General features: G+C 46.5%; 1 protein-coding gene across 6 annotated transcripts; it reads right to left on the bottom strand.

Moving 5' to 3' along the window:
- Positions 1–438: 438 nt before the first annotated feature.
- Positions 439–12,103, bottom strand: CCDC70 (coiled-coil domain containing 70). Of its 6 annotated transcripts, none has more exons than XM_083816051.1 (2): positions 8,472–12,103; positions 439–7,697 (listed from the first exon to the last, which is right to left on the bottom strand). In XM_083816051.1, exon 2 carries the CDS (start codon positions 2,691–2,693, stop codon positions 1,941–1,943), a length of 753 nt encoding a protein of 250 aa, XP_083672177.1. In that variant the 5' UTR covers positions 2,694–7,697; positions 8,472–12,103; the 3' UTR covers positions 439–1,940. The 6 variants fall into 6 exon arrangements, with proteins under 6 accessions (XP_083672177.1, XP_083672178.1, XP_083672179.1 ...); XM_083816052.1 differs by having other exon boundaries at positions 439–10,384; positions 11,398–12,103; XM_083816053.1 differs by having other exon boundaries at positions 439–11,583; positions 11,659–12,103.
- Between the last annotated feature and the right edge of the window lie 3,085 nt (positions 12,104–15,188).

Genomic DNA, 15,188 nt, shown 5'->3' with positions numbered 1-15,188 from the left:
AGGATTTTCTGCAAGAAGCTCCTGCACGCTGTGGAAGAAGGTGGTGCACTGGCAGTAGTTGCTCAGCAGGTGAATAATAACCCAAATCCCTGCGTGCATCTTCTCCTGATCTTACACACACACATACATACTCACACAGCTAAATTTATTTCCCCCTTGCTGAGGGACTTGCTGCCAACTTTCCCTCCAGCTTGCATCTGTTCCCACACGCTGCTGACTCCTGTAATCTCTCCCACTTCTCTCCCCACCCTCTGCCCCTGTCAGTGGGGTTAAACCAAGCAGGTGATGTTCCTGTCATGCTCCTGAGAAGTTATGCGGGGAGTCAGAGTCCAAACCTGGTGGAACAGCAAGAGTTTCATCATTAAGACTCATAGGAGTCTCCACTGTGACTCTTAAATGTGGAGGATTGGAAGGTCATCATTTATCAGTTGATATTCCCCCTCACTCAGCTCTGGTGAGGCCGCACCTTGAGTACTGTGTTCAGTTTTGGGCTCCTCACTACAAAAAGGACATCAAGGCCCTGGAGCGTGTCCAGAGAAGGGCTACGGAGCTGGTGAAGGGCCTGGAGCACAAGTCCCGTGAGGAGCGGCTGAGGGAGCTGGGGTTGTTTAGTTTGGAGAAGAGGAGGCTCAAGGGAGACCTCATTGCTCTCTACAAGTACCTGAAAGGAAGGTGTGGGGAGCTGGGGGTCGGCCTCTTCTCACAGGTAACCAGTGATAGGACTAGAGGGAATGGCCTCAAGTTGTGCCAGGGGAGGCTCAGGTTGGAAATGAGGAGACATTTCTTCTCAGAAAGAGCAGTCAGGCACTGGGACGGGTTGCCCAGGGAGGTGGTGGAGTCACCGTCCCTGGGGGTGTTCAAGGAAAGGTTGGACGTGGTGCTTAGGGACGTGGTTTAGCGGGTGACATTGGTGGTAGGGGGATGGTTGGACCAGATCATCTTGGAGGTCTTTTCCAACCTTAATGATTCTATGGTTCTATGATTCTATATAAACTGTTGACTTAGTTGGTAGAAACTTCAAAAAGTTAGGTGAGCGGTTGTGAGCTCCAGAACACGATCTCAGCCATGAAGCCCTCACCTCATGGCTTTACCCACCCATTGCTCAGACTGCAAGACCTCAAAAGAACAAATAATGCTTAGGTGGCCAAGAAGGCCAACAGCATCCTGGCTTGTATAAGAAGCAGTGTGGCCAGCAGGTCTAGGGAAGTGATTGTCCCCCTGTACTCAGCTCTGGTGAGGCCGCACCTTGAGTACTGTGTTCAGTTTTGGGCCCCTCGCTACAAGAAGGACATGGAGGTGCTTGAGAGAGTCCAGAGGAGGGCAACGAAGCTGACGTCTCCCTCACGGTCTGGAGAACAAGTCTTACAAGGAGCGGCTGAGGGAGCTGGGGTTGTTCAGCCTGGAGAAGAGGAGGCTCAGGGGCAACCTCATCGCTCTCTACAGGTACCTTAAAGGAGGCTGTAGTGAGGTGGGGGTTGGTCTATTCTCCCACGTGCCTGGTGACAGGGCGAGGGGGAATGGGCTAAAGTTGTGCCAGGGGAGGTTTAGGTTGGATATTAGGAAGAACTTCTTTACTGAAAGGGTTGTTAGGCATTGGAATGGGCTGCTGAGGGAAGTGGTTGAGTCACCATCCCTGGAGGTCTTTAAAAGACGTTTAGATGTAGAGCTTAGTGATATGGTTTAGTGGAGGACTTGTTAGTGTTAGGTCAGAGGTTGGACTAGGTGATCTTGGAGGTCTCTTCCAACCTAGACGATTCTGTGATTCTGTGAAAAGGTGTGCAATGGCTTTAAAGCAAATAGCAGCAACAAACAAGCAAACAAACTACTCTGATTTACATGTATATCTAGAGATGTTATTTCAGAGAAGTGGTTGAACTGCAGCACTGTTAAATAAATGCCCGTATATGTGGCTTTCCTGTTTCCAAGCCTAGGAGATCAATTTACGCTCTTCCTCTGCAGGTAGCAACACCCCAAGAACCAACCCCAGCAACAGCCAAGAGCAGCCCATCCTCTCTCTCGGGACCAAAGGCCTCCTGCCAGATCAATATCTTCTCCTCCTCAAGGGTTTTTTCATCTTCATGGAGTGCTTCCTCATCTTTCCAGACTTCTCTCTCCTCTTCCAGGAGAGCTTTTTCATCTGCCCACAGGGCTTTTTCTTCTTCCCATAGGACTCTGTCCTCATCCAGAAGGACTTTGTCTTCCTCCCAGAGGAGCTGATCTTCTTTCCAGAAATCTGCATCCTTCTTCCAGAATGCATTAGAGTGCTTCCAGAAGTCACAATATTTCCTCCAGAAGGTTTCTGCTTCCTCCTGAAAAGCATTTTCTTCCTCCAAAAAGGCAGCTTCCTCCTCCCAGATGGGCTTTTCCTCCTCCCAGAAGGCTTGGATGGCCATCTTGAAAGCTCCAATTTTTTCCCGAAATGCCTTGATCTTTTCCCGAAAGTTCTTCATTGTCTTCTGAAAGCCCTGAACCTCCTCCCGAAAGGCTTTCTCAGCCTGCAGCTTCTTGAGGAGCTTCTCTTGGCGGGAGGAGAAATAGGAAGAGCAGGACATCACCTGGGAATGGCAGCTCTGGTTCATGGTCCAGCCTCGGTGATCCTTACTGACGGAGGGGGCAGAGACCAAGCCTGGCCCCCACCTCTCACTCTGTGGCCCATAGGAGAGAAGATTGATGGGTGCCAGTGATGTTATCATCCAAACCTACGTCACAGCTGGCTTAAAATAACATTATACCAGAAATAAAGGCATTTATCATAAGTGAAAAAGAAATCCCTGCCCAGGTCTCAGCCAGCACTAGCTGTGGTGGTACCTAAAAGGGAATTGGTGCGATGTGGGACAAAGGCCAGGATTTCTCTGTGTCATTTCCCAACGTGACCCCAGGTGCTGCTGCTTTTGAGAGGGACCAGCTGTCTGTGCTGACACCAACCGATGGCACCACACTGCTCCCCCTGATCCCCAGTTCATCTGGTCCCAAAGTGAAGGACAGAGGCACCAGCCTTTCCTTTTGGTGCTCGAGTCAATCCTGCCTCTCTGAATCTTGGCTGTCTTCTGCCCCTTCATAGAGTCCCAGGTAGACCCTGAAAATCACAGCTTCCAGAGAAACTTGAACAATGAAGAGAAAACAAAAATCTGATCTTCCATTCATTAACCTGCCTAATAATTCTGCAGCTAGGATTAAAGCTGGTTATTTATCTATACTGTTTTGTTATATTTATTATGACTTACTGCACAGTGTCTCCAGCCCAAAGCAGGGAGCAGGCTGTGTCATAAATAAAAAAAATATATAAAAAACAAAACAAAACAAAACAAACAAAAAACTTGCTTATTAATATGTTATGAGCCTGTCTATCCCTCACTGAATAATCAGGAAAGGCTCCAGGGGCAGCAAATGCAATGCAGATGATGGCAAGATGTGCGTGCTCTCAGTGATGATAGAGGAGGCAGGGAGTGTGCTGGGGGGGACCTGCTGGGGGTCTTTGGGTGAATGCAGGAGAATCCTGGCTCTGCTGTCTTCTCCTCATGCTGCTTCCTGGTTCCTGAACCTCCTCCTAGAGCAGGAGCTTTTTGTGGGTGCTCGGGGCACGGGAAAAGAGGAAGGCAGCCACCTTGTGCTTCACTCTGAGGGAGTTGTGGGCCCACCAGTGTCTCCCGCTTAGCATGGCAAGGATCCCAGCAAGAACTGGTGTGTACACCGAGCTGGGCTGTCTCATCTTTGGGGGGTGGTTAGTGGTACCACAGCACATGACTAGAAGACTGGAAAAATTAGGTGAGCAAATGCTGATTGCCTGGAGTATGTTATTACTTGAGTTTCAGAGCAGCTACTGAAGCACCAGCCATTTCTCCTACACCACAGGGGATCCTTACACCAGCTCTCCCTGAGCTTTCTGAGGGGCTCCTGGGTTGGCAGGTCCTTTTTAAGTGCAGAAATGGCAGTAAATAGCACATTTCTGCTCCCTGGGATTGCAGTTGGCAGCAGTTAGGGTGATGGCATTTCAGCCTCAGCCATCCCTTTAACCCTGGTAAGGGGCTCCTGGCCCATTAACAACCACAAATACACCATCCTTTCTTTAAAATTAAGGTGTTGTCGCTTCCACTTAGACAATTCTGCTGCAGTCATTAGCATAGATCGTGATACTACAGGTATTTTAGGTGAGGTCCTCTGTAGCCTATGCAAGCTGTGCACCTCGTCAGTCCCATCACATGGACTCAGTGCAGCCCTGCCCAGCTTGGTGCTTGCACTGCTGATGCTGGTGGCAAGCCCTGCAGGCTTTCACACTGTCTGGTTTTGCTCTTAGCAACACGAGGATGAGATTTTACACTAGGATCTCTTCCCCACGCCAACCAGAGGGCCATGTGGAGGATGTAGGCCCTTACAAGTGCTGGTGCTGCAGGGGAGTTACAGCGCGGGAGCTAAAGCGCTGCTCTAGCGTGCACAGATTTGGCTGCTAGCACCCCCCAGGGTAATATCAGAAACCTGTGTGCAGAAATGGGTCTCCTAGAGCTAACCACAGGTGGCCGTGCCCTGTCCTGCCCCGTGGAGTCAGGGCCTGAGCCTCTCCTGGGGGCACACTGCCCCGCGCAACGTTTTTGGGCTGGTTTCTTTGCAAAAGCAGAGCAGATTCGCTCTTGAAAGCACTGCAGAACCAAAGAAACAAGGACAAGGAGAGCCAAGGAGACATTTCCTTTTCCCTCTTGCCCTTTCAGGGTTCAGGTGAACAACTCCTTAGGATAACGACTTTGGCACGGAGGAAGCAAACCAGGAGCCTACACACGAGCATCCAGTGCCATTTTAGGCACTCGGGCATATCTAACCTATCTGCAGGTGGTCTGGGAAATGGGAGCATGTTGGAGACCTATGTCCTTCAGGAGCTGCAGGTGGAAGCTGAGGGAGATACCCTGAGGCATACCAGGGCACAGGGCACCCACATGTTATGTGTGAGTCCGTCCTTTAAGTCCATCTCTGATTTCTGTGCTTAAAGCTGCCTTCAGATCCTGCCCCAAGAGGCTGCCAAATCAAATTAGGAAAACATTTTAATTTTATGAAGCTTCCATCTCCAGAACGTTCATGACATAATACAAGTAAAACTTTGAGGACTTTTTCTCACATGGTACAGTAAAAATATTCCCATTTGTTCTTTTATTGTGCTCCTGAGGCAGGCTTATAAAGATGTGGGGTAATTACATCAGAGTATATTTTTCAATTAGAGCATCAATAGTATCTCACAGAAAATGACTAAATTCCATCATTTTGTTCCACAAGTCTGCAAACGCTCTTTCCATTGTCATCAAAATAGTAATAATTGGGTTTCTGCAGACATCTCTAAGAGTGCAGAACTAATGACTATCAAATCTGATTGATTATCAAATCTCAGATCCATTCTTTTACTGGAGTGAAGTCTTATGGATAGATGCAAAATGAAATGGATAAAACAACCCCTTTACTTCCCAGGACTCCTGTTCTCGTTCTTACCATCTCCTACCATCAAAAATACAAGACCCCAAAGATATCAAGTGATTGTGGTCCTGCTTTTGGAAAACTTAGCATTTGTAAAACTCTCTAACAGGGACATGCAATACTTACAGAAGTGCAGTCCTTTACGGCACCCGGGTATCTGACGCCCACTGGTGACAGTGACCCGCTGGGCACCTACAGTGATGTAATTTCACAAAGCTTCAGATCACCCATTCAAAGCCAAGTGATGCAGGGTGGAGCTGAAAGGAGTCCCCGGGCTCCAGGCACAGCCTGAGCCAAGGCTGGTGCTTTGCTTCATTTTCATCCTGGTTGTTTCTGAAGAGCACCCACCTGTGGGTTGCATTGCTCTCGTCACCTCTCCTGCTGTAGGGATACCTGCTGGAAGACATGACCAGCACTTACGCTAAATGTTAGACAAGTGCTCAGATCATGTTTTTCAGTTGTACGCCTGAATTTGACAGCTAGGGTAGGTGCTATTGTATCTCGTGTTATTTGAACAAAATCAAGTGGTGGAGCTCAAAAGCTAAGCATACATACAGACAAGACCGGACACTTTCCTGAAGTTCACCTGTGATCCTAAATCTACCTGGAGGCTTGCTTTAAATGTGTAGGCAGAGTTTTAAGTTGGTTGGTCCTACAAAGCCATTGGGAAGAAGCGATGGATGAATGGATTTGAAGATCGGGACTGTATTTATAGAAGGTACTTCAACCTGGATTTGTGTTCCTGTTGCAGCTCAACTCCTGATACTGCAGGATGTGGAAGAGGCACTTTAGCGACAGCAGGTAATGTCCCCATTTTTCTGCTGAAATTGTATTAAACTTTAGAGGAAGCTGTTTAGTTTCTGTTTGGTTGCAGACTGCTTCTGTGAGCCACAGGAATCCCTCTGCTCGTGAGACCTTGAGCCAAATTAATCTCAGTAATTGAACCTGGTTGGTGATAAAAATGATTCAGCTGGCAACTCAGGACAGGTAGAAAGAATGAGATGCTTCAAAAGGAGTGTATGAGAAACCAGGATTAAAAACCATCACGATTAGTAGGAGACAACTCTTGGAAGCTGTTTCAGGTCTTCAATTTTTTATTATTTTTTTTCAGACCTTCAAAGGTCTGAAAATACTTTAGTTGGATAAAATAAAAATACTTTAAATACTTTAAATATGTATAAAAATACTTTAGTTAGAAGAAGCTTCTACCAAAATACTTCTTTCTAGTGGAATGGCTCTGATATTCCTTGTCTGAAGTTCAGAAACTATGTGGGGTTTTTTGTTCATTTTCTTTTGTTTGGTTTGGTTTGTTTGTTTGTTTTACATGGAATAGTTCAAATACAATCCTGTTTACCGAGAAAGTCTTGCTGTCCTGGCAAGCCTCTTGTTACCCCCAACCCCTTTTCTTCTTCCCAGATGAGATATTTCCATCTTTGCAAGTGGGTTTGCCTTTGATAGTGTAAAGGTTTTTCTCTTCTTTTAGGTTTGCTTCATCCCTGCCTCCAGGGACTGTTTCTTCCCAGAATGTTTTTATGTACTGTATGTTCCTGGTATAGCTCCCTGTTCAACGCCATAGCTGGAAAACACTAGTGATGGAAGGAATACTAGTTAGTCAACTGCTGTCTGAGCTTTAAGGGAAAAATTGTTTTTCTAGGCAAGAGGTTTTGGTGACACAAGTGACATAAGCAGCACAATGAGCACCGAGTGCGGAGGTGGCGTGGTGAAACTTTTGGTGAAAAATTTCTGTCATTCCAGCTTTCACCATCAATCCACAGGGTTGCTGCAGCAGGATACGTTTTTTCTTCCTCTTCTGATTTTTTTTCAGTAGTCCCTTTCCTCCTCACCAAGTAGGATGCGGTGCTGAAGAGGACAAAGAGGGTCTTTCATCTTTCAACTGCTCATCCTTTGCCATTTCAACACAAATTTCCTGGTAAAAATGTAGGGATGGATTTCGCTCAAAGCACTTCCAACATCACTGCTACCAGCAACAATCTTCCTGGCAAGGACTGGCTGGGCTAAACGTTGGTCTCTGGCACATCAGGAAAAGCAAACACACATTTTTCCTCTCAAGGTAGAAGGAATGGGGGAGGAAGGGACATAGGAAAGTATGAGGCATTCTCAGGACTTGGAAATTTGTCTGGATTCTGTATATGGATGAGGATTTGGGGGCTGTTTTCACTGTGAACCGCCCGCTTCTCACCCAGTGCAGCGATGACAGGCGGCCGCTGCCGTGGCAACGACACCTGGAAGACAAAGAGGTGCTGGGAGACAAAGAGCCACCCGGATCCTTTGCCCAGAGCATGCAGCAGTCCTGGCACCCCTAAGCCCCCCTTGGTTGTACCACAGAAGCACTCTGATGTCCCAGTTAAGATCATGGTCCCGGTGCTGCTGCTGGCAGGCGATGCACAGAGGAAGCCTCAGCTCTGAGGATCAACCACAGTTCGCCAACATGAGCCCTGCAACTCTGCAACTGCCTGAAAGGAAGGTGTGGGGAGCTGGGGGTCGGCCTCTGCTCACAGGTAACCAGTGATAGGACTAGAGGGAATGGCCTCAAGTTGTGCCAGGGGAGGTTCAGGTTGGAAATGAGGAGACATTTCTTCTCAGAAAGAGCAGTCAGGCACTGGGACGGGTTGCCCAGGGAGGTGGTGGAGTCACCGTCCCTGGGGGTGTTCAAGGAAAGGTTGGACGTGGTGCTTAGGGACGTGGTTTAGGGGGTGACACTGGTGGTAGGGGATGGTTGGGCCAGATGATCTTGAAGGTCTTTTCCAACCCTAATGATTCAGTGGTTCTATGATTCCTATTCTGTGGCTTCTATGTGTGTGTGTGTTTGTCACTGTCCCAGTGATGGCTCGAAGCAGTGAGGACAGGCTTGCCCTTTGGTGACATTTCCACCACATATCAGTGGTCCTCAGGGTGGGTGAGTGACTGCTCTGCCTCGGTGTCCCTTCATCCTTCATTAAAATGGCATCAGTCACTTTCCAACCAATGTTTATAGACACCTCGGCAGATTTTCTTACCTGTCAGGAGTCTTTAATTTCTCTCCACATGGAGCTAAGTCATTCAAGGGAGCATCTGTGTTCCTTGAAATGTTCCCGTACGTGAGGGATCAACTGTTGTTGCTGCAAGTGCTCAGGTATCTTTGGGCTTTGGAAGCAGATATTTTTAGAGAGAAAATGGGATGGCGAGAGATGGGGAATCACAAAAATATCTTAACTGACCTTACTGAGAGCCCCAGATATGCCATAGGAAATCAGACCAATGTTTGGTGGAAGGAACTTTAAGCACCTTCCAGTGGCGTATCAAAGCCCAGTTTTGGTTACAATCCCATTTTGTAAGTATCAGCTTTAGAAACAATCAATCAATCAATCAATCAAACAAAAACAAACAAACAAAAAACCACTTTCCAGAGTTCCCAGAGTCAGTGTCCCTCACTCACACATGTTCCATCACATCATCGTCTTCCAAAAGCAGTAATATGAGGGGGAGACGTCTTTCCTTTGCAGTCGTGCACCTCCACAAATAACTGAGAAACCATCTTAACAAACCTATTCCAAACAAACACGTCAACCCTGTAGGTTCATCTAAACAAGCCACATACCCCACACCTCTGTCTTTTCAGAAGGCATTTCTCATTTTCTTTATTTCTTCTCCTCTGCTGTTTCTATATGTTGTGAGGCCTCACACTACATTTAGGTCAATCTCTTATAATTTCTGGCAAATATTAATATTGCTATTTTCCTAATACCGAATAAAGTCAGCAATGTTGATCAAAAAAAAAGACTCACCATGTGTTTTTATTACTATTACTCATTACAGTAACCCACAGGGTGTCCACTAGCCGTGGCACTTAGGCTGTGTACTGCACATACAATACAGGACAGTGCCTGGAGAAGTGAGGCTGAACAGATTAAACAGAACTGTCTTGTCCTATTCAGCACAGGACTGCCATGCCCTCTCTGCAGCTGCAGTAGGTGGCACCTTGAATGGCTTAATGAACTGGGCATACGTGAAAGGACAGCACCAGCAATCAGCATCTCCTGGGGAGGAAACTAATGGCCAAGAGCTCAGGGAAAGCAAGGACGAAGTTTTCTGCAAATGAAATGTCACGTGTTAGGGTGTGAGTAACCCGAGGTAATCAGTGCACCAAGGGAAGAGAGCACAAAAATGACCTCAGGCTTCAGTGGAGGACCAGTCCTCGTGAACATCTTCCAAAGAGGTTTCTGCAGTGTAACACCTCCAAGGTGAACACAGAGGGCAACACACCGAATAGTTAGGTCAAACAAAGAAAACCAAAACAGCCTCACACCATCATTTTTCTACATTTTAGCTTGGAGTCAGACAGGTACCTGCTACACACAGGCAGGGTGTGAGCTGAGCAGGCTCCAAAAGGAACACAGACCTTTTCTTTCAGTTACCGCTCAGATCTCCCTAATACTCAGGGCAAAGTGTGGTCAACAAAAGTGTCACACCTAGTTTCTGTGCCCCTTTCCTACCCCCTGAAGATATTAAGTAGGTCTTGCGACATGCTTTCTTATCTAATTTGGCTGCAGGTGAGGTAAGCTGTAGTCCTAAATCATTCTTAGTTAGTTCTTGCTGTTTCTTAAGTCCACTTGTGCTGGACTTACAGATCTGAGGATCTTGTGACCCCAGCTGTAACTCAGAGATAAGGCAGGAAGCACCCAATTTAGTCAAATCAACGCTTTGGACCTCATATGCACACTGTTTTTGAAGACTGGTGGAAAATGCTCAATAACCTGTTCTGCCTCAGAGCAAAAGACCACTGAGATCATCCTTCTGTGCTGGGTTTCTCTTGGGGACCCTACTCGAGGCCTGTATTGAATCTGGCATCCCTTGAAACTAGCTTTGGCTGTGCTACTTGCAATCACCAGCACGTATATCAAGTATCTTCTTTGCTGCTATTCTCTTCCTCCTGTGGATAAGAAGAGACCAAGATATAAAAGCACCTCAGTTATCTCAGTCTTCTGCTTACTCTCAGACCAAAACAAAAAGCAAAGCAAAAGCAGATATAAAGCAGACATCCAGCACTTCTTCTTTGTGTCCCCATCCCTCCTGCTCCTTCTGCCTCTCCTTCTTCCCATTCTTTATTTCTCCATTCAAATGATAAATTATGTTGAATTTTAAATTGAGATATTTGTCTCGGGAATTGCCACTCCTGAGACAGCTGTTTGGTTTGTGCCACGTGGGGAACGTGAATGAAGCATGTGAGCGAGCTGTTACTGCAGAGGGGAACTGTGGACCAAGGAAGCAGAAGTGCTGCTCCTGATGAGGTGGTGTAAGAATACAAGACACCCACATCCCACATTCACATCTATGCCCATGTGCATGGGGTTGCTGTTCTTGCGTGAGCACTGCACAGGACGTGACGCTTCTCCCAAGCCTGAGCTGGAGGCACTAGAACCCACTCCATGTTCTGCCCAGGGGAATGTGACTTCTTTCCCCAGTCTTGACCCATTTGGGGCAGGCTGAGGTTGTGCACCAGCAGCTGCAGCTTGCCAGCCAGGTACTGGGAACTTCCTTATGTACCCAAACTCCATAAAAACACCTCTACATCTCCTTCTTGGACCTTGTCCTCCCCTGTGCCTCCCAGAGTCAACCTTTGAGCATAGTGCCATCTGCTGAGAATTGAGGTACTTGTGCAGCCCAAACAGACACATCTCACTCACAAAGGAAAAAGAGAAAGAAAACCCTTGGGACAGTAGAATTCATAACTGGGCCACAAATGATAACACACCTCTGAAACGGATTTTCAGCAGGAGATGCAACGATAGGCCTAACATTTCACCAAAAATTGTACCATTTGCACAAGAGAGTCTGCTTGCTCACTTATCAGCCAGAGGCCCAATTTACTCTATCTCCAGGCTGAGCTGGCTCCTAACCTGGCTTTCATACATCCGCAGCTAGATCTAAAATTGTATTTGGTACCTGTAACTCAGGATACACAGAGTTCTTGAACAGACCCAAAGAGAGCCCAAAATACAGGTCTTGTTATGCCATGGCAGTGCTGGCATGTCCAGGTGTCTAGAGAACTGTGACAACCTCCTCAATGCAGAGCAAGATCTTGGAGACCACAGGGAATCCTCCTGGGCTCTTGATCAAATAGAAACTGGCCTGGAAGGAAGCATCACTGTTGAAGAAGGCATTTTGTTTGCGAAGGGCTTCATTGACCCTTATTGTCTCCCCTACCTGCTTAACACTCACGCTCCTCCCTGGTGCTGTGCTCTGTCTTCCCTCGTTATCTGCTCCACGAACAGTGCTCTCCTCCCCTCATGATCCGTGCAGGTGAGCATGCCCTTGGTCCTGCTGTGGATGCCTTCTGCTCCAGCCGTGAGCCAATGCTATGTTCTGCACGTGGAAACACATGGCTGCTGCTGAAGCACCTTTCTCGAGCAAGCCATGCACTGGGACTCCCACCTCCAACCTAAACATTCACACACAAACATACACAGAGGCGAGGGTTATTTCTGCAGGTTCTCTCTCTCATATGGGGGTCCAGCATCTCCAGCATGGCCCTAATTGCTCTCCCTTGGCCCTAATGGAAGTTTGTGGGTAGACAACTGCACCAGAGATTCCCAGCTCCCCGCACCTGAGTGCTGCAGTGAACTCCGTCCTCCGCTTGTTTGGAGTCACTCAACCGTTCTGCAGTGTTCCTGCTTGGAAACTCTTCACCAAGTTTTTATTGCACGCTGTAATCACTCGACAATAAATGTACGGTTGTTTCCCCACAAGACTACAAGGAAGGATCTGGGTCCTTGCCTTTGGAGGATTAGTATCCTCAGTCCTGCTAACAGATATGGTGTCAAGTTTGTTCTGTTATCCTCTGAGCTAAATGCAATGACAGGTGGCAAAAGGCATATTTTGTAAGTGAAAAAATCAAATAAAACACATGAAAATGCACAGTGTTTTTGTCTGTTGTCAGTGGAACAATATATTTTATTTATGGCTGTGTACAGTGGGAATATTAGCTCTGATCTGCAGAAGTGCAAATTAAACTGCTGCTTTAGATTATCATATTTTATGCATAGTAACTTTACAGGCTTTGGTTTTTTTCATTGTTTGTAAAACCTTTATGAGTTATTAACTTTTTTTTTTCTCAACCATATTTTAGATCTGAGAGGTTTATTCCTGCTATTATACTAAATGAGGCATTTTGCTGCTAAGAGAATTCAGCGTTTTATTCAGCCGTGATAACTTTCCTTTATTCTCTAGCACGAAGCACAATTAAGAGAGAAATGTTCAGTAGCTTTATGATGCCCTTGTTGTTGGAGCTAATCCTTTTTTTCCCCACTCCATTTTTCAGGGATTCCCCAAGGATTTTACAAACTCTACACACTTGTCTAGCATCTCCATAGTGGCATAAACAAATACATGGACCTCAGCAGGAGCCTTGGTTTTCATATTTTAAGTAATTCCACTTTCTATTAGTGCAGGTTTAAAGAACATAGGAATTTCCTGATTAAGATTCAGGGCTTATAGGTAAATTTTGCTCAAAATAATTTGCACAGCTTGTTACTTTGGCAGGTAGCAGGGGCAATAAGGACTGGACTTTTAATATCATTGCATGTGTTATTTCAAGGGAAACTTTCTTTGCCCAGGAAAACTCACAGGTTCACCTCCCGAGTTGCCAGTGGTAAATGACAACCTGTGATGAACCCAATTCAACACAAATGACAGAAAGCTCTTTATTCACTACAGGAAAAGAGCACACATTCCTGAGGAAGTCATTTTTTTCGTCACTTTTCAAACACTAGCATTTTTATTTTCATTTTTATCCTGGCTTCCTATGGAAACGCACCATGTGCCGTAGCCTTGGGTCTTGCTGTCTGGCTGTTTCCTCTAATAACTTCTGAATCCATTTGTTGATTTCAATCCCATTTGATGGAGTCATTGAAGTATCAAAGACACAAGCAAATGAGGTCAGAACACCTTGCCCATGACCCTGGCCTGGACCCTGGCTCCAGACCCAGGAAGCACCTCCAGTTACTTTATTAGGATGATCTCCCAGCACCCAGGACTAGAGGTTTGCAGATGTCCTTAGCCACAGCTGGTATCTTTGTGGCTCTTAATCTACTTTCCTAGGCAAATGTAGTCCTCCTCTGCTTGTGTGTTACATATTTGAAGCTATCCCTTACCGGACTTTATTGAAGTTACTCTTCCCATAGGTTATCCAGCACATTTGGTCCTTTCTCCATCCATTTCTTAGATTACGTTATGATCAATTGCCCTGAGTAAGGAGAAGCGTGAAGCAGACAGTGATATTTTCTCATTTTCTGCTTTGTCTCTTGGGCATTGGCCAAGTAAACTGCCATGGAGACCAGCAAATAACGCTCGCTTCCCCAAGACAGTCTTTCAGGAAGAAGCTGAGGAATTGAAATAGCCACAGTGGCAGGCTTCAAGCCGCTCTGTAACTTACTGTGACAGTCACACACACAAAAATCTCTGTAGTGATGTGGGTGAGAAGAAAGTGCCTTGTCTGATTTTGCGTGTGTGAACAGGCAGAAGCATTTTACAAAGTCCTTCCTGCACGGAGCTCTGCAGCTCTGAGACATCCCAGGAGATGGAGACGGTGACCCCTTGGCTCACACTTCCCAGAGACTTTGGACCAAGGACAACAACTCACCATCCCGACAGCACTAGCAGCAGGTCACAGTCAGCATCTCCTCGAGGCTGCCTGAAATCTGCCTTTAAAACCACCAGAATCGAGCAGTTTAATGGCACCCCAAAGCGTCACTGCTGATTAGCTAGAACCAGCGCCGGTGGTGCTTCCCACAGGGACTCTTGGTCCCAGCTATTTTTCGCTGTGATCTTTTGTGATGATTGAATGCCATAATTTCTGGGATCCCTACAGTTGGTCATTAAAAAGCTGGTAAGTCAGTACTGATGGCTGGTTTCCCCTGAGCGAGCAGAGCACTTCTCAGCACATAAGTATGCTTTTCTTTGCCTTGAACAGTGGAAGAAATTAAATGTAAACTGAATTTCTTTCCCATGGGCTGTTTACATTTCAATGTATGAGGACATTTTTTACAAGAAAATGTGACATCCCTGATCACATGCAGCACTTAAGAAAACCAAGTCAGATTCTTCCAATTTGAAAATAACAGCAAATGTAGGAGACGGGGGACTGTTTTTGTGTTGATTTTGACTTCTGAGTCAGTGAGTTAGGAGAAAGCCCGATGGCAAAAGTACTCACTTTTGGTGAGGGTGCGAGAAAGGACCCCAAAAGAGGTGAGTGGCGCAGACTCAAAATGTAATGTCAAGACTTGTTGATTTTCCAGCTGTTTCTAGTGATGTGCCAGTGCCTGGGAACAGCTGGGTAGAGCGGCTTTCTGTTGGAAGCAGGAGCTTTATTAGGTTATAGCAAAGAAGAACTGGGACCGCACAAAGCCACGCTGCCTGGTTTGGCCACTCAGCCCGTATGTCCAAGGGCCCTCATGCTGCAGCTCTTCAAGGACAGTGGAGAACGTCAAGAGTCTTCTGGGAGAGTTTTCTTATTGACCATACAGAGGCACTGGGTTCCTGCTTAAGTGCTCAGACAAACTCCTGCTTGAGTGCAATGAATAAAAGCCTTTGTCTTACTCTTTGCTTAGCTGTCTTACTCTTTGCTTAGCTGCTTACACTTTGGCTTAGCTGCCAAAGTCCCTTAACCAAAACTCTCCAAGCTTCCAGCCTTCTGTCTAAAGCAACATTAGCAGAAATCTTCCTTTTCTCTCTGAAAT

This window comes from Anser anser (genome assembly GCF_964211835.1).
Source record: "Anser anser genome assembly, chromosome: 1".
Taxonomy (NCBI): Eukaryota; Metazoa; Chordata; class Aves; order Anseriformes; family Anatidae; genus Anser; species Anser anser.
Note: the sequence above shows the minus strand (reverse complement) of the source record. Positions and strands in the feature narration are given on the sequence as shown.